Genomic DNA, 22,108 nt, shown 5'->3' with positions numbered 1-22,108 from the left:
TCCACAATTCTCTTACAAGTTCAAATTGATCAAATACAACAATATGTATGTAATGTATGAGTATGACAGTACAATAACCAGTAAGATTCATTCATTCATTCATTCAAACCTTTATTTATTCTCGAAAGACATTGAGGTCACCAGTGTCGTCGAGATACACATAATACAACATTTCAAAGCAATAAACAAAAACAGAACAGAAGAGCAACATTTCCTCATCGCATGATGTAGCACGTATGTTTAAAAAAGTTGCAGACACTTGGGGGTAAGTCTGCAATCAAAGATTTAAATTGGCCGTATGTTATGGGAGAACAGATCTTTAATTTAATCTGTAGGTCATTCCACATGGTTGGGGCACTAAAACAAAAGGCTGTTTTCCCCAACTCTGTGTTTAAAATTTGGGACCGTTAGTGTGAGCCAGTCACTGGAGCGTGTCCTATATGTTACAGGATTCCAATCCAGCAGAGCTTTAATATACAACAGTAAAGTTCCATCAGATGCCTGAGGGCGAGAAGCGAGGTCGAGTGCTCGCATCCGCCGGGTGACAGCAGACTGCTGGGCGAGCAATGGCGCTTTGGAATGGGGATCAGATCAACATATGGAATGAATTCTGTACTGGCCATATTTGGAGTGTGTCTTGAGTGTACAGGGTTTGATGAGGTGAGAGCAACATATGGAATTGTCAGAACAGGTCAGCTCTATATATGGAGATCTACGGGTGCAGGGCTTGACATTAAGGCTTGTCCTGTTGTCCGGGACAACTAATAAATCTTTCCGGACAAGTGTATTCAAATTGTACTTGTCCGCTGGACAAGTGACTCTTCATGTTTTCTGAGCCAACAATATTGTCTGACATTATTATGTATATGACTGATCTATGGCTATGTATTTGGAATACGTGACATGTGTAAGGTCACAGGCTATTATGGTGCGTTCACATGAGCAAATGTAAAAGATGCAGTCTACCATTCATTGTCAATGGAAGCCATGCAGCGACATGACGTTGCAAAGACGCAATGATGCATGTAGCTGCTCCAAATCAATTCACAACGCTTCTTTGCGTTGTTGTGTCTGCCCGTGTGAACGCACCATTAACTTGTAAATTGAGAACATTCATCTCTAATGTATTCACCAAAACCAACTTACAGTTAGTTGATTTAAAATGTATTTGTGTGTTCATGCTCCGGACAAGTGAGTTTTGTGTCCGGACAAGTGAATGGGAAATGTACTTGTCTGAAGGACAAGTGCCTCAAAAAGTTAATATCAAGCCCTGGGGTGGCAGTGTCTTGAGTGTACAGGGTTTAATGGGCCCAGGTAGGGCTGGGGCTTCATTTTCAGGCCTGTTGAGAACACTAGTTTTCGCCGGCTGCCGGGTGCGGCTGCACTAATAACTTTGGGGCAGGCCTGTCTAGAGTTTAAATGGACAGGTATCAGTCAAAAGGGAGACATCCATGTTCTCCCCGTGTCCCCTAGGGTAGGTACCCTCACAAAAAACATGCAGTAATCCTGGTCTCTAAACTACCTCCCCTGGCCAGCCGGGGCGCCTGATGGAGAGGAAAGGAACTGGTCGGAATAATGTGTTCCTTCCATGCGCTATGTCCGGCCGGGGAAACTCTGTCAGGTGAAAAGCTTGGACTCCTCATGCACAGAAGGAAGCATGAGGTCAGTCCGTTGCCCCCCTAGGTTGGCAGAGGAAGTGAGGGGCGCTAATACAGTATATATAAAGTCTAACTCGTGTTGATTAGGTAATGATCATGTAATGGTGATGTAAAACAAACGGTGCCAATACAAACATTAAACGCCATTAACAATAAAGAGACAAAATGATGTAATGAGGCACATTATGACCTTCTCGAAAGACATTGAGGTCACCAGTGTCGTCGAGATACACATAATACAACATTTCAAAGCAATAAACAAACCTTCATTGTCAATGGCGTTTACAAAACAAACATTGAACTAAAGACAAACATTAAACCTGTGTATAGGAGGGGCTGGCGCCCCTCAAAAATAAAATAACAATAAAAAAGAGGAAGAGGAAGATAGGAAGGATGGATGGGGAAGGATCAACATATGGAATGTCAGAACCGGTCAGCTCCATATATGGAGATCGAACAGTACGTTTTAACAGTGGGCGAGCATCGGCAGACACATGCCAATCGCCCGTTATCGCCCGAAAAGATGAATTATTTTTATCTTTTCGGGCGACATTGCGCCGCCCACTTTTCGACCATCGCCTGTTTGTCTGCTATTGCCGGTAGTCCCCGGGTCCCATAGACAAATAATGCACTTCCGGAAAATACGACTAGCTGTCGCCCGCTGTTAAAACGTACTGTAAGGGTTTAAGGTTTGAGGTCAGATGTAGAGTTGCTGGCCAATATTGATGACATCAGGGATCTTCATATATGGGCTTAATAGAGCGTTGCAGTCCCGCCTCCTACCCTGGACCAGGAAATGAAACCCAATGCATTTTTCCCATAGACATTTCTTAAAGTATTTATTTAAAGACGGTTACGCCGCGGACAAAGCCAACTCGAGTCGTGACAAATCATGACAACACAAACAATATTTTGGACCAAACAAATAATTACAAAGAAGAAAAACAACAAAAAAAGTGTTGTAACCTGCCGTTTTTTTCTTCTTTCTAATTATTTGTTTGGTCCAAAATATTGTTTGTGTTGTCATGAGTTGTCACGACTCGAGTTGGCTTTGTCCGCGGCGTAACCGTCTTTAAATAAATACTTTAAGAAATGTCTATGAGGAAAATGCATTGGGTTTCATTTCCTGGTCCAGGGTAGGAGGCGGGACTGCGACGCTCTATATTGATGACATCACGTGATGTCACGAGGCATGACCATATATGGGTGCGTGACCAACCAAACACAATAGTAAATGCGACCTGTGGTCGCAATAATTACATCACCTGTTTTGATTGATTGATTGATTGATTGATTGATTGATTGAATACTTTATTAGGCAGAAATGACAACACAGAGTACAATCAAACTTTAGTCTAAAAGGATAGCACCCAAAAGAATCCTTTCGGCTTGTTTCCATTCAGTTACTGGGTATTCAATTCATAATCATGACATGAAAAATAACAACAAAATTCAAATCATCACAAAAAAGGGGGAAAAAATGGAAGGCGGTTATAAAGGATTATAAATAGGTGGGGGATAGCCACTTGTCTAAGGGAGGAGTGATCATTTCCTTCTGTTTTAAAGAAAGCCAGTGATTTGCATTTTTGAGGGGTGCTAGCCCCTCCTATATACAGCTTTTGTCCCCACAAAATGTCCGCAATACAAACATTAAATGCCATTGACAATGAAGGGAAAATGTATGTCATCTTGTCCCCACACGTCTCATATTTGCCATTGACATAATTACGTCAAATGTCCACCAAATATGATGTAAATTTGTGGCAACAGGCATTCTGATTGGCCAGTATGAGATGATGCATGATGATTGAATGATGTACGATGATAAGAGCACCCCTCACTTCACACGGGTGTGATTTTTGAGTGGTGCAACCACTCCCTTACGGAGCTATGTGTGTGGGTGGGTGCGTCTGAGCACGAAAACAGCATGGTTGTTTTTCACCACCTGTGCGCAACCTAACACACACACAAACACACACGCACATATTAACTGTATATATGGTGATTTTGGGTGTGCCAGTACAGTACAGTGACAGTACAGTACAGTAGATGGTACAGTAGAGGGACCCCCACACGGTAACTCTGTCATTTCTCAACCGTTTCGGACCCGGGGCGGCTCGCCGGAATCGGGCCGGAACCCTGGGTGCATTCATGTGGGTCTGGAACTTAGTTATTTGGGTGACTATTCTTATGGCAGACCCCTGAACAGTGTTTGTGCCAAGTAGACTGTGTAGAAGATTGTGTAGGCTATAGTCATACTGCCTGTTATAAATTTGTGGTCAGGCCTATTTCTAACAAGACAAATCTGGCAGAGATCTGCCCAAGGAGCGCATATTTCTAGTTTTGTTGTGTACTTATTCATATCATACTCAATTTCTGTTCCTTTCTTTATCTGTCATGACTCATATGTTGTAATGTGTCCAGTATAAGAAGCCTATATAGGCCTATATATAGCCTATATATAATCTATTTGTTTAATAAACTTTGGAACTTGACCTCTTACTTACTGGCTGGTGTAATGTTGTTATTCAATCCCACTGCTTGCTAGAATACTTAAATCAAACTGAATCATCACTCAACACCACCCATAAGAATACTCTTCAGGTTGTGACCACATTCGGTCTACTAACTTTACAACTACTTTGGGCATAAACACTTGTTTGTATAGACAGTTTTACTTTTAGTACTTGCCTCTTTTTTTTTTTGCTTCAATTAAAATGTTGTGAATAGTTAGTGTATACAATGGTATACTGGTTATCCGAAAATTAGATCTGTATTTTATTTTGTTCTTGGCCATTGATAACCCTCATCGTTAAACTGTAGTAAGAAAAAAATGCTCTCGTTTCAGTAGTGCGTATGGAATGAAATGTAAAGGCATATTGAATAGTTTTTGTTGGGCACTTTTATCAGGCGAGGCTCCCCTCCCCCCATCCGCCTGCCACTGTGTGTGTGTGTGTTCCCTCCTGCCTGCCTGCCTGCCGTCCTCCACAACAGCAGAGACGACGAGCCGAGGTAGTTTTGAAGCCGTGGCATGAATGATCTCATCTCAACCTGATCTCCGCTTCAGCACAGACGATCCTATGACCGAGACGGGAATCAAATAATACGAACAGAGGTAACTATGCCGACGAATTAGCCAACAGTCAAAGTTCTTATCATCGGGGGCCGACGCGACATTGTGATTTTATAGAAAAGTAAAAGGAGCTACTGTGAAAACTCTTGTTTTTTTTGCTAGGAGGAGGAAGGACCGCGGAGATGGGTGGGCGCTTAGCTAATTAGCTTATGCTTGGTAGCAGTCATTTCGGGCATTATTATGTAGGCTCATGTAGGCTAAGCAGATCCCTAAGCCGCGACTTTATGTCTCCATGGTGGCATCTTTACGTTTCAATGCACATCTAAGCCATTTAGTTTGCCCCCGCGCTGAAGTTAGCGCGTTTAGCCCACGGTTTAGCCTAGCGTTACCTAGCCTGCTAGCGACTAGCGCAAAATGGCCTCATTGTCGCTCCAGCTTCCTTCTGAATTGATGCTCGCCAAGACAAAGCATGCGGCACTCCGAGTGAAGAGCAGTCCAGACCTTCCAAATTAATCGCAGGCAGCTAAGATTAGACTCAAACAATGACTTTAATTGTGTCGCTGGGTGCAGGACGCATGCCTGTTTGTACCGCTTTGGGGACAGTTTATTCATTCAAATAAGATAGCGAGCTGTGAAAGTACTGGTTTTCTCTGTGTGCAGTGGGGGATGGGTCATGTTTGGAGCCATTGACGTAGAGGAGGAAGGTTAGGCTACATTTTGTTTTGTTTTGGCTCCTTTTGGCTACTAGCACAGTTCTAGTATCCGACACATTACGTTGCATTAGTGAATGGAATGCCACATAAGTCAGAGTTGTGCTTTTCAATGGGCAAATGCTTATATAACCATAACTGATTATTTTTTATGTGAAAAGGCTGTCTTGTTTGCTATGCAATTAACTCAAATTTGTAGACATCTTAACCTGCTTAGTTTTATATTCATGCACATGCATTCTTTTCCTCTAGGCAGTTAGTGGTCTCTAGTGTCTCTCTTTAACAGGGGCCACTATAAGGAAACTGCTGATGTCTACTGCTGTTTCTCACCTTTTTATTAGCAATGCGAGATCATCAGGCCACTGTTTTTTACTGACTTTTCCTCATTCTATCCACTGTTAAGGAGGTCTATTTATTGGATCCTAATATACAAGAAAGTGTTGAAAGATCAAGGGAGGGTTGATTTACAGTCCTTCAAAATTAATAAAGTAGAGCATTTTCTTAATTTCTCAGAATATGATCTGTATACTATGGAGTCATTTATTGTATATTTGATTGAAGACTAGCTCTCTTCTGTGACATTTCTCCATTATAGGGCATTTGTTCCTAGGCTGTGTGAATGAAGCACATTACCCCCCTCTAGTGAAGGCAGTAGTTCAGTAGAGGTAACAATGAATAATTATGCAGTAATTCAAAATAAGTCACAATTTTCTGTGCACAACATACTCTTCATGTTAACATTTGTACAGTATTCACAGTTGTGATTTTTTTCCTTCTGATTTTTCAGGAGTTCAGGGATTTTTTTCAACACATCTCCCATTCACTTGTAATGTTTTCTTGCTTTTTGTGCACTGATTGTTAAAATCTCCAACTGGATTGTGTACCTGGAACTCATTCCTGATTTGAACAATGACAAAAAAGTCTGTCAGGTTGTGCGTTGTTGTTGTTGTTGAACAGAATTGTGTAACCTGGGGTTGGTGTCAAACTAGCAATAATCCTGGCTATAGGGGGGTGGGAGGGGTGGTCTACTTGTGTTGTTGTGAACTCAGTCCTGTTCTGTCAGTTTAATCTCAGAATTGTAATTTGTAAACTGATTAATATGCTTCCTTTTTTTGTCAGAAATGGTATATCAATGATTTTGATTTAATGCCTTTCATCATTTTGGGTGGATTTATTTTCAAATTGTCCTAAAATGTTCAAACAAATGAGAAATGAGATGCAGTTAAAATCATTTCCCAGATATTACAGTTGTAGGGCAAATAATCATTCCCCCAGATATTACAGTTGTAGCGCAAAGTAACCCAAATGCCCTGCCCACAGGTTGCATTCAAGGGAGACACGTCTGGACAATGCTTGTTTTTCAGTATGATGGAAAATGAAATGCCCCAAGCCACATTGAGTGTTCAATCCCTTCTTTACTCCAATATTGTTTATTGTGTGAGTCGGAACTCCTTTAAATTGACATGGGTGTTGTTTTTTTTCTCCTGTAAGATACTTTAAAGGAGCGTTTAAAGGAATAAGGAAGTTCACTCTTGACTTTTCTCCCCCTTCGTAGTGAAGAGAAAGTGAAATTCTTGCTGTTCTGGTTTTCAGAGCGCAGTGTGTAGACATTGAAACATGATATCACTTGTAAACAGTAGCGGTGTTAATGCATATCAGCCATGCAATATCATTTTTCAGATTCCGGTAACTTTTCCCTCTTAATAAGGAATTGAACCTCATTGATTAGGTTATTTTCTTGACCACAGGTGGCATTGGGGAAGGTATTAAAACCTGCTGATTATGAAACCTAAGTACTGTTGCTGTATTTGGTTTTGTTCTTCTCTTGACAAAGGGTCTCTTACCAGTGTGTACTAACTGTGATGCAGTGGCCGTGTTTTAGTTGGTAACCATGCTATTTTCGGTGGCTCAGTGGTCTGTTAAAAGTGTGGTTGTTCCGCCCAGCAGGAGTCTTGCCTCAGACTGGCCTAAAATGGGCAGAAATGGTGCTGAACAAAAAGCTGCTTGTCGCTCGTACAAAAGTACTGAGGCGCTGCAGCCGGGACCGCGCCGCTATGCTATTGCCTGTGCCTCACTACAGGAAAGGTATAGCAAAAACTTTTTAGAAAAAAACCCCCCAAAAAGAACAGCTACAACATACCCATTTAGTGTTACTATACACTGTAGTCCACGATTTTTGTTAGTCTGTAGTTTATTTATAAGCCTCTGCTGGATTTGTAGTGGATTTGTAGTGCCTATTTCCCCTCATTAGCATACGCAGATATTACATCACATTGCTCCATTGCATCACATATGTTACCTAATTAATTACACAGCATTTATTAGGGGAGAAAAAAAACAGCTACAACATATCCATTTTGTGTTACTATACACTGTAGTCCACAATTTTTGTTAGTCTGTAGTTTATTTATAAGTCTCTGCTGGTACTTAGCTCAGTTGGATTTGTAGTGCCTATTTCCTGCATTAGCATACACAGATATTGCATCACATTGCTCCAGCGCGTCACATATGTTACCTAATTAATTACACAGCATTAATTCCTTAATGTGATTTTTACTAGTGCACTAGCTGAACTCTAGGCCTCTTGTGTGTCTGTCAGTGAGATAAGTTTGTTGATTCCCGGTTAAGTTTTACTGCAGGGTTCTAACTCTATTTTTGTCTCCTCTCCATCGCTGCTGCAGAGAGCCAACATGTTCCCGAAGGGCACGAAGCGCAAGTTCTCCGACTCTCCGGAGGAGGAGGAAGTGTCTGTGAGCAACGAGCAGGGCCAGCCAGTGTCCTCTTCTGCGCGAACGCTGTCCTGCTCCTCGTATGGCCTGCAGAGGCAGTCACTACTGGACATGTCATTGATCAAGCTGCAGCTGTGCCACATGCTGGTGGAGCCTAACTTGTGCCGCTCGGTCCTCATAGCCAACACAGTACGGCAGATTCAGGAGGAGATGACCAGAGATGGCACCTGGCAGATCATGACCCAGGCACTGGCTGCTGCCCAGTGCCCCCCTTCTGACCGCTTGGTGGCCACTGAGGTCCTGTGCAGACAGACGGATCCCGCAGCAGCACAGGCCAGCCAGAGCCCCAAACCCTTTTTAGTGGAGGAGGGCTATCACTCGGAGGAGGTGGTGATGGAGGGAGAAGGAGAGAGCGAAGTGACCATGTCCACTCTGTCGCCTGTCTCGCCACAGATCTCCTCTTCTGCCTCTTACATGGTGGGGCCCTTTGGTGTGGGGCCCTGCTGGGACCAAGAGGAGGAGGATGAGGAGGATGGTGATTGTGAGGAGGATGAAGATGACAGTGAGGAGTGTGCGTCGGAGGGAGAGGAGGGAGATGGGGAGAGCCTGGCGGGGGACTCCAGGACTACCGAGCAAGTGTTCGGGACGTTCGAGATCAAGCACCCTGCAGCCCCAACTCCTGACCCTGCACTCGAAGAACTGTTCTCGGACGTGGATGCGTCGTATTATGACCTTGACACGGTGCTCACAGGCATGCAGAGTGCACCTAAGATGGGGCCTTATGACCTCTTGGAGAGCCTTTCCTCTCATGGGCCCACACCTCTCAGCTCCAGCTCAAGTTGTAGGTCAGACCTTAATGAACTAGACCACATCATGGAGATCATAGTGGGCTCTTGAAACGCAGAACACATTCCCTTCTGGCCTGTTACTGAACTCAGACTTTTTGATCAGACTATGCACGTTTCACGTGTGCTTGTTCTATATGCGGTGTTACTACGCATAGAGATTGTCAGTTTCGTGAACAAGGTGGGAAATTAACACCAGCCAATAGCCAAAGGCTTGTAGCTCCTTGAATGTAGCCATGCAACAGGTCCATTGTTTGGAAGTTATTTTCTAACCTAAAATGTCTCATTAGCTGGTCAAATAATTGAATTGGCAAGTTAATTTGAGGATTTACAAGCCACTGTGGCCAGTGGGCCACAGTTCTGGCCACAGTTAAGTTTCCCACACTGTTTATGAAATCCAAAACTCAAAAGTGACATCTGTGAGAAGGCAAAGATAATTACGTATATCATTTTTTTATTTACATACTTTCCATGTTTACTTCTGTCATACATTCTGTCCTACATTCTCCCTCGTCATATTTCCACCTATTTTTCAACTTCTATTTATTGTTACATGAACTGAGGAACATCTTAGTACACTACATACACCAGAAACCAGAACAAATTGTAAATCCAAATCTATGAAGCAATGCATATTTTCCTAAAGATTTGAGCAATTATGAATGAAATATATGTATATGTACGTATGTGTATATAGAAATATATTTTTTGCATTATACAGCTGGGGGATTTTTAGTATCATTTGATATATTTTTTCCCTCCCCCCTCTGGAGCAGTTTTTAAGATTTTAAATGTAGCCAGCCTCAACACAATGTCTTCCCATGGTTTGGTATGTCAAGTAGATTGTAAGGGTGTCAGGACTGGCATTGTCACACTTTTACAGACACTTCTTTCGTTTTGTCAATAGCTTTATGCAGGGCAGGAAATTACCACTGGCCAAATTATGGTACGTTTTGTTTGTGGCTGCATATTCTGTCTACTTCTACTCTACTAGCTGTTTTAGTATGTAATTATGATTTGAAGGTCCTGTTCAATTACAAAAATGTGGTCAAGCTGGTAAAGCGGTGAAACATGGTTGGTGAGTTTGTAGAAAGAGTCAGCCACTGGACAAAAAAAAGGTAGTCTCCTGCCCTGGCTTAATGTGTAGATCTCATACGATAATGAAACATTTGGAGAAACCCCCGGGCGATAAATGCATTGAGAAGCCATATGTCTTTTTTTCATTTGTTTATTACAAAGGAAGAAATGTATATGTTGACCCATCTAATTTATTACTTTTTTTTATTTATTGTATTTATTATATATAGGTACAGACATGCCATCTTGACTTCTCAAATCAACCATAAGTCCCAGTGAATTTATTTTAAATCTATCAAATATACCTGCCCCCCCCCCTTCCTTTTTGAATGCAGTACCTATTTATTCCTTGCTTTTTTTTTTTTTAATTCCTAATAACCGGGTTACTATTCAAATCACTATGCAGCTCTATCCTACACGTTTCAAAATGATTGTATACGATTCAAAATGTCCTTTAATACAAACAGTTGCCTTTCTCCTAAAAGATGTGGAAGAAATTTAAATGCATTTTCGAAAATTGTTCCTTATCATGATAGAGGTTTACTCAGGCTAAAAAAAAAGAAAGTGTATTGACAAAAAATATACAGTATTATGATGCGCTTAATACCTTACCAACAACAACACCACTCCTCTGAAGGATGTCATTCTGGTCTGAAACGGGAGCTAGAACGTCAAAGACTAAACACCATTGTAAAATGTATGCATTTTTTTATATTAAGGAAAAAAATGACATTGTAGCATCTTTGTAAATATTTTTTATAATAAAAGGTGCGACTATTCAGTGCAGTGTGATGACTGTGATCTGTTATTTTCTTCGGCATATTAGACATTACATTAAGCAAGGAAATTGACATGTTAATGTCAATGCATCATCCTTCACTTGCTACTTATAAGTTTGAACTTTGCCAATAGTTGAGGAGTGTAGGGATATTTAGCACTAATTCGTCTAAAAGCGCCAGATGTAGCCCAGGGCATGCTCTAATGATTTAGCTGGGGGCTCCCGAGCTGGCGACCTTTGGGATCCCCACAGCGGCCAAATCCATATGGCCACCATTAACGGCCTGCATCTACATTTCTTTATGCTTTAATAGCAGTTGACGTGTCAAACTAGGGGGTTTTCATGATTCTGAATCCATTCCAAACATTAGTTTTGCACAAAAAACACTCCTTGGGCTAAAAATGGCATGTGATGAGCTCGTCACATTTGGGTGAATTTAGCCCAAGGAGTGTTTTTTGTGCAAAACTAATGCTTGGAATGGATTCAGAATCATGAAAACCCCCTAGTTTGACATGTCGCATGCCTAAAGCATAGACACATAAATGTAGACGCTCTTTTCCGGCGTATGTGCTCAAGGGAGGGCAAAACTTTCCCGAGATTCCTTGCGAAGCCCCGCGGAAGCATGAGCCTGCGTCACAGTGCGCATGTTCGGGTCTAAGTCCTGGAAAAGATGCGCTGTGATTGGCCAGTAATCACTTGAGTGGCAGCGTGACGTAATGTGCCTTCCACACGTCTGGCGTACATCCTCCCCCAGTGTAAATTCTTCCGCCCCTCCTTCAACACATCGCTCCAACGAACTGCAGTGGCCAATGAGGCATCTATTTTTGAGTGGTGCAAACCACTCCAACAACCAGCTTTGTCTGTATCTGTGTATGTGTGTACCTGTACGTGGCGAGCACGGTTGCTATGGTTAGTGTGTGACGTCACTGCACCACTCAGTTCACACGGGTGTGATTTTTGAGTGGTGCAAACCACTCCAACAACCAGCTTTGTCTGTACCCGTGTATGTACCCGTGTACCTGTGTATGTGTGTACCTGTACGTGGCCCCACGCACAGGTGAGCATGGTTGCTATGGTTAGTGTGTGACGTCACTGCACCACTCAGTTCACACCACTCAGTTCACACAGGTGTGATTTTTGAGTGGTGTAAAGCACTCCTACGACTGGCTTTGTTAGTTTACGTGTCTGTCTGTCTGTCTGTCTGTCTGTGCTCAAAAAATGAGCATGGTTGCTACGGTCACCCAGTTCACCCGGGTGTGATTTCATTACGTCAGACATTACGTCAGACCACAGCTGGTCAGGCTATATAAGACCTTACACCACTCAGTTCACACAGGTGTGATTTTTTTAATATCTATGGCTTAAAGCATAATGACATTTTGGGCTCCATCTTGCGCTACCCTTATCCCTAAACTTATGCCATTTTTTATTATTTTGAAAATAATTTTAAAATAGTTCAACTAGCCGATCTACATCTACATGTCAGCTTGTAGATCAGCTATTTGAACTATTTTAAAAGGTTTTTTTAAATAGTAAAAAATGGCAGATAAGGGTTAAGGGGTGGTGCAAGATATAGCCCTTTTTGCCTTATATAGGGCTGTTAAAGTGGCCAAATGGATTTGGCCGCTGTGGCGACCCCGAAGGTTGCCGGCACGGGCGCCCTAGCTAAATCATTAGAGCATGCCCTGGGCCAGAGCCATAGAGTACAAGAGTTGCGACATTGAGGGAGGGGGCAGAAAACAGCCTGGTCACGTGGTTCATGTACTGTACTCACACGAGCCCATAGACTCCAATGCATTCCGTAAACTTCTGGTGTCCCTATGGTCCCTATTCGCCAATAAGTCTGTAGAAGAGCCGCCATTGGACTGGCCCCATGAAGTGAACCGAGTTGTCTTAACTTTGTCTTACTCAGTCTCTATGGCTCTGCCCTGGCTGGGCCACGTCTGTGCAAAATTTGGTGCTTTTAGACTAATTAGCGCGAAATATCCCTTATCTCTCCTAAGCTTCACTACAATAGGACCTTTGTCCCCATTTACACTCACATGATGACAGTGGCCTTTGATATATTGCATTCGATATGAATGCCATATATGTACAGATTGGACAGTGTTCTGGCTGTTAACAGCTCACAAAGCCAACGCCAGCATGTCGGAAAACAAAATCATTTGCTAGTTTTCACTATATTTATTTTTAGACCATCTTGTGTATCATACTGTACCTATTTTAGCTTTTAGCAAATAATGGCTTGTCTAAGTGACTCATCAAAAATGTAGGTTAATAAAAAAACACAGCAATCTGCTTATTTTGCGGTTTATTTTTCTTTGTGTGCGTTTAAAATAGCCTGCACTCTCACCACACACGAGTAATAAAGGATGTAAACAAACAGAACATAAACACTGTGATCATAGCTGCAAATGGGTCGTTTTGAGTCAACTTTGATTGATTGATTGATTGATTTATTGATTTATTACAGAATTGCAGAATTACAGTACATTTCAAGTACAACTCAATACAAAAACTGTTAACTGTGAGTGGACGACAAAGCATTACACTGGTTTACAATAGGGCCCACCATTTTCAATTCATCAAAACATTTAGAGACGTGTGTACGAATATACACAACTATATAGTCAAAACAGGAAATCATCATAGAGGAGGTAAAAAGGGAAAATAAACATATACAGTGAGGGGGAAAAGGGGCGGGTGGGGGATTCAGATTTTACGGGGGCCAGTTTCGAATTGCAGCCGTCCGTAGGTGCCCTTTGAGAGCAGTTTTGAAGGAGTCAAGGGATTCGTATGTCTTAATGACTGTTGGTAGGGCGTTCCACATTTTGGTGGCATAGGAGCAAAATTAATTTAGTCCCTTGTTTGTGCCGAATCTGGGTTGCACATGGTTTGTTGAACTCCCTATTTAGACAGGTACATGGGAGTAGTGAATTTTGTGGACCAGACCCATTGCAAGATGCTGTACTCTCTCGTCAACCCTAAGCCATTCCAGTCTGTCAAAGTGGGCAGGGGTGAGGTGGGTTCGGGGAGTGAAGCCAATAGCAGCCTGGAGCCCTGTTTTAAGGGCCTTTGGTGCTGTGGTACCAGGAGGGGCATGCATAGTCTAACCTTGTACGAGGGCTCCTGTTAGGGTCTTCAAGGTGTTTTTGTTGACCAGTGAGTATAGGAATCTTTGGTTGACTTTTTTGATTACGTTGGTGGCCATTTTATCACAGGAAAGATATGCCTCCACCTAGGTAGGTAATTTCATCTTTTCATGTGATAATATTGTCACCCACTCTAACCAAGAAGCCATCTGCCATGCTGAGATTACTATTTGATCCAAATAGAATGGATTCAGTTTTTCCCAGGTGTAAAGATAGTTTGTTACTTTGTTATCAACTATCCCTTTAAAAGTTAATTCTTGAACAAAATGTTGCACATTCGCTGCCCCGTGAGGGGCGGAGGATGAGACGTGCTCCATAGTTTCCACCACCAATCGGCCTTTTCGATCAGTTCCCGTATCTCCGCCCCCTCACGCGCGGATCTTGATCCCATCGCGCAGAGGGACTGTCGCGCAGTGATTGGCTACTTTGTTGTCGGTTGGCAACCCGCCGGTGATACATTGACTTGACAGCATAGTAAACGGGGGGAAAAAATAAATAATAATAATAATAAATGAAAGGGCAATTTCATAATGATTTAAAATTACGTCGACGAGGAGATACCATTTTATTTTACCATACTTTGTCTTTAAGGAGAGGTCATCACTTAATGAACACATCATGGGGTTTGGGGTTTGGTTGACAACCCATGTTGTTAGCCTGGTTAACCAATCACTGCGCGAACATGAGTGTCTGTCTGTCCAGCATATAGGATTGAGACTCTACCATCGTGTAACTGTACTCTATGCTGTGTGTATGTCGGTAGACGTCCCGATGTACAGACTGTACTGTTGTGCATTCTTCACATTTCAGCAACTGCAAAGACACGCGTCAAACAACCTGGAAAGAAAACGGACTAATTTCTCATGCCACTGTTCACGGGTATGCGGAATGTAATGCATGCATTTAGCATTATATATAACCTTTTTTTCTTATTTTTTTAATATCTCGCTCAGTGGGAGCAAGAATGTGACTTAATGTTACCCTAATGGACTGGTTACAGCGATGAGGTACATGGCATAATTGCATATTTTCAGGATGGCCATTATTACAATGTTTTATTACATTTGATATAAATTGCTTTTTGCAATAGCCTCGACGCAATTTAATTAACATAATGTATTGTTATGTGTTATGTATATAGTTATGTTATATATTGTATTGTATTGTATTGTATTGTATTGTATTGTATTGTATTCATATTCATATTCAATAGGCCTACAACTTTACAATAAAGGAGCAATACAATTATATTTAAGGAAAACAGTGGGGGCCAGTACTGGTCTGGTACAGCCGGTTGCTGGGAACCTGACTTTGTGTAGACAGAATGTTTCTGTGGGCTTTTGTGCTCAGATGATCTTATTACATTGATAATAGATAGTAGTTAATTACTGAAATGTAGTGCTACTCTGGACTGGGATGTGTATATGTAAAGTCTCTTACAAATCACTACAGCCTCCACAAAGTTTGATTCCTATTCATTGTCAATGAATGTCTTGTCTTCAGTTCAGTGACTTAACAGAGTAGGCAGCATCTGTCAAGCTTTGGGAGAGCTTCAAGCTGACAGATCAGCCTAAGCTAACTGTCCATGGCAAAGACCATGATGGAAGTAACAAATTCATGTTTTTGATTTCCCGAACTATAGAATTATTAAAAATGTATCTGTTTAGACTGGTGTAGTCCTCTGTTTGCAGCATGTTGTACTGTATGCTCAGATTATGATATACTGTTGTCCATCCTATCCTTGTACACTGTACAGTATGTCCCTGCACCAATCTAGGCCTTTTCTTTCCATATGTCCATATGTACATACAGTATAGTACATACTGACCATGTGTATATTCTATGTCTGTCTGTCTGTCTGTCTGTCTGTCTTTGTAGGTCCATGTTGGGTCGTGGCGTGAAGCGGAAGCATAGCTGCTCTGAGGAGCTGGAAGCAGAGGCCAAAGAGGCTAACCCAACCAAACAGGAAGAGGATGGGGTCAAATCTGACCTGAGCCACTTGCAGCAGCGCCAGCTGGTGTTGAGTATGTGTCTGGACAAGCTGCAGCGGTACCAGGCGGGTATGGAACTGGGCCTACGGCGCTCTGTACTGCTCATCAACACCTTGAAGCAGATTCAGGAGGACATAAGGAGGGATGGGGTGGGAAGCGTCTCTGCTGGCGGCATGGACCTGTCTGCCCAGATACTGTGCTCGCGGCCTGACACGCTCGTCCGTACGTCTGACGTGTCGGGGCCACCGCTGGACGCGCAACTCAGTGGCGTTGGTCCGGACCGGCTGCTTTTCAGGGAGGATGTACCGGTCACGTGTCCAGAGTGCGCCGGGGGAGAGATGCAAGGCCTCCTTCTGCAGTCCCCGCCTCTTTCCTCTCAGTCTGTATCTCTCTCACATGACAGTGGCTCCTCTGCATCCCCCAGATCACTTCCCTCTACTCCATACCTGCCTTTTACAGACACAGTCAACAGCGCCTTGGGCTACCTCAGCGACCTCGCCCTTGATGACATCTTTGAGGACATTGACACTTCCATGTACGAGACCTCGGAGCTGCCCGCCGCCTGTCTGGCCGCAGGCTCTTTCTGGCCTATCACCCAGTCTTTCTGGGGTGAGGAGGACCTCAAAATGTGCTCTGTTGGTCATGTCTCGGCTGTCGGCTCAACTCTACAGTCATGTCTGACGGACTTGAACGAGCTTGACCACATCATGGAGATACTTGTGAAGTCCTGATGAAAGGAGACATGATGTTCTAAGCTCAGGTTCTAAGCTGTCCAAAAAATGTTATTTTAATGGCACTAGAAAATTATTGTTGGGAATGAATCTATTCTGGGCTACTTCAAAGAGCCACCTTATGGTTTCCGAATGACTTTTGAGTAGCAGTTGTCTTTAAGAAGCATATTGTATTTTAGAATGAATGAAAGATATAGTTAAAAACTAGTTATAAACCAGCTTTACAATCATGCTTTAATCCCCATCAAACTCCACTTTATTTAATTTGACCCTGAGCTGTTTTTTATGTATATGTGTATGTTTATGTGTAGGCCTATGACTAAATTAGACCTGGGTTGATTAAATCCAATCATTTAGTTGGAGGACTTTAGTCTGCCTGGAGTAAGTGCAAGGTCTCTGTGCCCTTTTGAGACAATTGATTGGCCCTACTGTGCCAGGCAGGATCTTTTGATCAGGATGGGAAATTTGCACTGTCAACCACTCAAAATGCTGGGAAATATAGGCAATATGTGATTGGTATAGGTTTACTGCCCCAGTAACTTTGGCGTGTAACCAACCACATCATTGAGAGGTCTTCCCTACTCTACAAACAAGATTGGCTGGTAAAAGAACTCCACTGTTGTTTCTCATCAACGTTAGTAATATTAACACCCCTCCCCACACACACACACACACACACACACACACACACACACACACACACACACACACACACACACACACACACACACACACACACACACACACACACACACACACACACACACACACACACACACACACACACACACACACACACACACACACACACACACATGCGGGCGACTGTGGCTCAAGAGGTAGAGCAGGTCGTCCAATGATCCATGGGTCGGCGGTTCGAATCCCGGCTCCTCCTGGCTACATGTCGAAGTGTCCTTGGGCAAGACACTGAACCCCAAATTGCTCCCGATGTGCTGGTTGGTACCTTGCATGGCTTCCGTCGCAATCGGTGTATGAATGTGTGTGTGAATGGGTGAATGTAATGCACAATCTATGTAAAGCGCCTTGGATAAAGGCGCTATATAAATGCACCATTTACCATTTTACCATTTACGTACACGTACACTCCCACACACACACAAAATCAACAGATTTGCTTTGAATATTAATGTAATCCGAATCTCAGTTTATTGCCATTTGCCTCTGATTTACATCAGGACAATTTTGCTGTGTCAACTGTGTATTTTTCATGGCATTGTCAGTATCTATTTTAATTGCAGTGTTGGTAACCTGTTTGCTTTTTTGTCTTTTTTGTCTTTATTATTATTATTAGTAGTAGTAGTAATAGTATTAGTTGTAGTAGTAGTAGTAGTATTATTAGTATTATTTTATTGTATTTATTTATTTCTGTTTTCTATACATACATTAGCCTATGTCTAACTTAAACATTCATCAGTAGTCCAAGAAAAGACAGAGCCATTGATGTTAAGACTTTCACTTCAATCTGTTTTATCTCTGTAACTGTTCTACCTCTTGACCCACGGTATGTCTGTTGTTGTTTATGTTTACCTACACTCTAGTAAACACACCTTGAGCCATATACTGTTTATGACACATACACCATTCATGATAATAATTCCATTGCCAGTGTTTTTCTAGGGGTTTAGTCCAATCCAATACACACCTACCACACAATATGTGCCTTACTACTGATTACTGAACCTACCTCAGCTTATATTGTCGAGGTGTTTTTTTGTGGTGGAATCTACATCTAATAAAATAAACAAAAAGTAAATACGAGAAATACAGCCAAATGGAGACATTGTTTGGTGTTATGTAAAACAGGAGGATCACCGCTACCCGATGCCCCCCTCCCCTCTCTCCCTCTCTTCAGTCCATGAAAAGTACTGGTTATGAGCTAAATCGACTCTGACATACTGACAGTGAACTAACTAAAGAGAAGAGGGCGAGAGAGAGAGAGGAAGAAAAATGGGAGGCAGCATAAGGGAGTGGAGTACGTATAGGGGGGATAGGGGGGAGGGAAGGGAAGAGTCTGACATCCTGCGTCACTTGTCATGTAGGCGGGGCTTGTGAATAAAAAATGTGCTTTTCTTTCCCTGGTCCCCGAACCACCGACCAATCATAAGAGATGTAAGAGAGAGCACACCGCTCCAGCCTCCTCCTCTCGTATGACTACATTTTATGAACTATGCGCCTGCTATGCCTGGGAGAGCCGGCAGAGCGCATGAGCTCTGGGTCTGCATTGCATGAACACATCTGCAGACAACTCCGTTGGTTCGAACTCATGAAATAGCCTCTGGACATTTCCCTTTCATAATCTGACACGACGAGGGTGGGGAGAAGAACCTTTATTATTATTTATCAGTCTTTGAAAAGGCTTATTGAGAGTACTTGTCTGCAAAGCATAAGGTATTATTAAGAGATATTATTACATACATGAAATTGAATTATGAGTTTAACATGATAGTGACTTGTAGCGGATTTTGTACAATTTTCTTAAAGTGAATGAAAGTGAGTGAAAATACCGGTATTCAATGCAATGTTTCATTGTGGGTGAAGGCCCGAAAAATATATTTGATATGTCATAGAAACAAAACACTATAAAAACAGATGTTAAGTTATGCAATTCTAATTTGAACCCATCTCTATGTAAAGTTTAATTGGACCTGTCACCTGGTGCAAAGTTATGCAATAGTCCACTCCCCATTGCATACAGGTTTGACTGCATGTGCTTGGGGATTTGTACTGATTGTTCCACATGGTCTTAGACATCAAAGAGTGGCTCAGTCTGCCCTCTCGTGGTCATTTGTCAGAATAACAGGGAAATTCAGAATGACAATGCTAATCAAGGAATGTTGTGTAGCCAGTACAGTATTGTCCGAACTGGGATAAAGTGTGCCATGTCATCAATAATGGTTGGAGTTAGTCCAGAGACGCTGATCATTGGCCCATTCCAATGTCACCTTGTGAAATGGAGCATTATCAAATATACTTTTACATAAGGATTCACTGCAGACCATGACAGTCTCAGGAGATGCAGTACAGTACGTACAGCTCTATGGCATCTCCTGAGACTGGACGAAGAGATAATCACTGTCCTGACTCTTAATCACACTCATCAGTTCATCAGATAGTCCACCCACCCATCCACCCATCCATCCATCCATGATCCATAATCCATAATCCATCCATAAATCCAAATTTTCACCCAGCCCCTCTCTCTTTCCCTCTATCTCTGTCAAATACTCTGATAGAGCACATTTTGTATACAGTATATGAATCCCTCCAAAGATGTGGTCGAGTGTATTATTATGTAAGGGTATTTCCAGCCAAAAGTAGAATACAAAAAAACAAAAAGATCTGACAAGCACTCACTTAATTACAGTCTTAGATTTATTGTTTTTTAGGCAGAAGTCCAGCAGACACACAAAGGTTTGGGCCTGGCTCCTTCCTCAGCGTGTCGCCATAACCTCCCTCCACCCTGACCAACTGACTGCAGCTGTCTGTTGTCTGCATGGGTCTAGTGTTACTGCTGAGGACAGGCTGGCTGTGTAAAGCTGGGCTTTGGCTCTGAAAGCCTCAGTCTGTCAGGCTGAGTCAGCAAGCAGACAAATCTGACAGGCCCACACAGTCCACTGGTGCTGCTGCTGCTGCTGCTGCTGTTGCTGCTGCTGCTGCTGCTGTCACCCGGCAGGAACGAGCAGAACAAGGCAAACGTGACCGCAGACACCAGAAATAGATGTCAGGCTGAAATAATGGATGGATGATGAAGGAGACAGACAGACAGACAGACAGACAGACAGACAGACAGACAGACAGACAGACAGACAGACAGACAGACAGACAGACTGACTGACTGACTGACTGACTGATTTGAATGACAGACATTATACACATTTACAAAATAGTTCTCTTCTTTTGCTATATATATATGTTTTTATTATAGCAAAAAATATTGGACAGCAGATGTTTGGGTCTGGATGTGTTAATGACATTATGTCTATAATCTCATGTGACATGTGTGGATAAAGGAAGGATTGAAGCTGTGTGACAACCTCTCTGGGAGTCAACAGAACTTCTTCTCTGAAGTAGACAGATGAGGAATGCACTTTATTCACTTATGATGTTGACAAAATGTTCACGCTATGTGTCTTAAGTAGAGGGCGAGGAACAAAATCATATCTGGCCTATTAAGAATAGCTGCTTTAAAAGGAATACATTCCACACCAATGCGATACAACCTCTAACTACTGACTACAACGCTATTTGTCAAGGAATGAGGATGGCGTTGGAGTGATCCTTTTCCAAGCTATCGGACAAATACATTTTTTTCACAGCCAGGGAAACAAATTAGGGGTTGTTGACCAAAATGAGTTGAGTGATATGCTTTAATGTGTAGGCCAAGCTTGACTGTACAAAGCACATTCTTTGGCAGGTCCTGAACCCAGCACAAAACCACGTGGACTCAATTATTGGAACGGGAAATCAGGGGAAGTACTGTAACTGTCCAGGTCTTTGCTACCCAGTAAAATTCCCAGTGTAGATTTAAGTCTCAGAGTGTACAAAATGTAACAAAATGGACCCGTGATGGTGGACTGATACATTTACATTGAGGATTTTACTGTGTAGATATCTCACACTGAAGGCTGGTTTCAGTCACAGGGTTGTAACTACATTATGTTTGTGCCTCTTTGTGCTTGACAACCGGTTGGTGAATCAAGTCAGTCTATGATTTTCACAGATTTAAAAAATAATGATACATAGTAAAATCTGCAGTGTTCATTTAACTCTCATAGAGTATTGGGTAAATTCTTTGGGGACATGTGTACTGTACTGGCACACTAATACAACTTTCCTTTAAAGATAATTTAGATATTAAAAAATAAATAAACGGGACAGTGTAGAGAAACTGGAAATTGATACAGGACAGAGAGGAGAAAATACTCAACACATGTCAACACATGTACAGGTCTCCAGTTGGAATATATATATGTTTTTTTTCTTTTTATTAAAATGTTTTAACCCACAATTTTGTAACCCATTTTTTCACCCAGTGTCAATTATCTAATGTAATCCTGGGTGCTGCACTTCCTCTGCCAACCTGGGGGGGCAGCGGACTGACCTCATGCTTCCTTCTATGCATGAGGAGTCCAAGCTGCTTCTTTTCACCTGACAGGGGAGAGTTTCCCCGGCCGGACATAGCGCGTGGAAGGAGCACGTTATTCCGACCAGTTCCTTTCCCCTCCATCAGGCGCCCCGGCCAGCCAGAGGGAGGTAGTTTAGAGACCAGGATTACGGCATGTTTTTGTGAGGGTACCTACCCTAGGGGACACGGGGAGAGCATGCAAACTCCACACAGAGGGG

General features: G+C 42.5%; 2 protein-coding genes across 9 annotated transcripts; both read left to right on the top strand.

Moving 5' to 3' along the window:
- The first annotated feature begins 4,566 nt into the window (after nucleotides 1–4,566).
- cdca4 (cell division cycle associated 4) lies at nucleotides 4,567–10,871 on the top strand. Of its 8 annotated transcripts, none has more exons than XM_079528474.1 (4): nucleotides 4,569–4,773; nucleotides 6,037–6,106; nucleotides 7,389–7,526; nucleotides 8,123–10,871. In XM_079528474.1, exon 4 carries the CDS (start codon nucleotides 8,132–8,134, stop codon nucleotides 9,065–9,067), a length of 936 nt encoding a protein of 311 aa, XP_079384600.1. In that variant the 5' UTR covers nucleotides 4,569–4,773; nucleotides 6,037–6,106; nucleotides 7,389–7,526; nucleotides 8,123–8,131; the 3' UTR covers nucleotides 9,068–10,871. The 8 variants fall into 8 exon arrangements, with proteins under 8 accessions (XP_079384605.1, XP_079384600.1, XP_079384601.1 ...); XM_079528475.1 differs by having other exon boundaries at nucleotides 7,386–7,526; XM_079528476.1 differs by lacking the exon at nucleotides 4,569–4,773 and adding an exon at nucleotides 4,857–5,435.
- Nucleotides 10,872–14,969: 4,098 nt separating this feature from the next.
- LOC306941798 (cell division cycle-associated protein 4) lies at nucleotides 14,970–16,767 on the top strand. Its single transcript, XM_079527440.1, has 2 exons — nucleotides 14,970–15,029; nucleotides 15,901–16,767. Exons 1-2 carry the CDS (start codon nucleotides 15,025–15,027, stop codon nucleotides 16,742–16,744), a joined length of 849 nt encoding a protein of 282 aa, XP_079383566.1. The 5' UTR covers nucleotides 14,970–15,024; the 3' UTR covers nucleotides 16,745–16,767.
- Nucleotides 16,768–22,108: the final 5,341 nt, after the last annotated feature.

This window comes from Electrona antarctica, assembly GCF_951216825.1.
Source record: "Electrona antarctica genome assembly, chromosome: 18".
NCBI classification, from domain to species: domain Eukaryota; kingdom Metazoa; phylum Chordata; class Actinopteri; order Myctophiformes; family Myctophidae; genus Electrona; species Electrona antarctica.
Note: the sequence above shows the minus strand (reverse complement) of the source record. Positions and strands in the feature narration are given on the sequence as shown.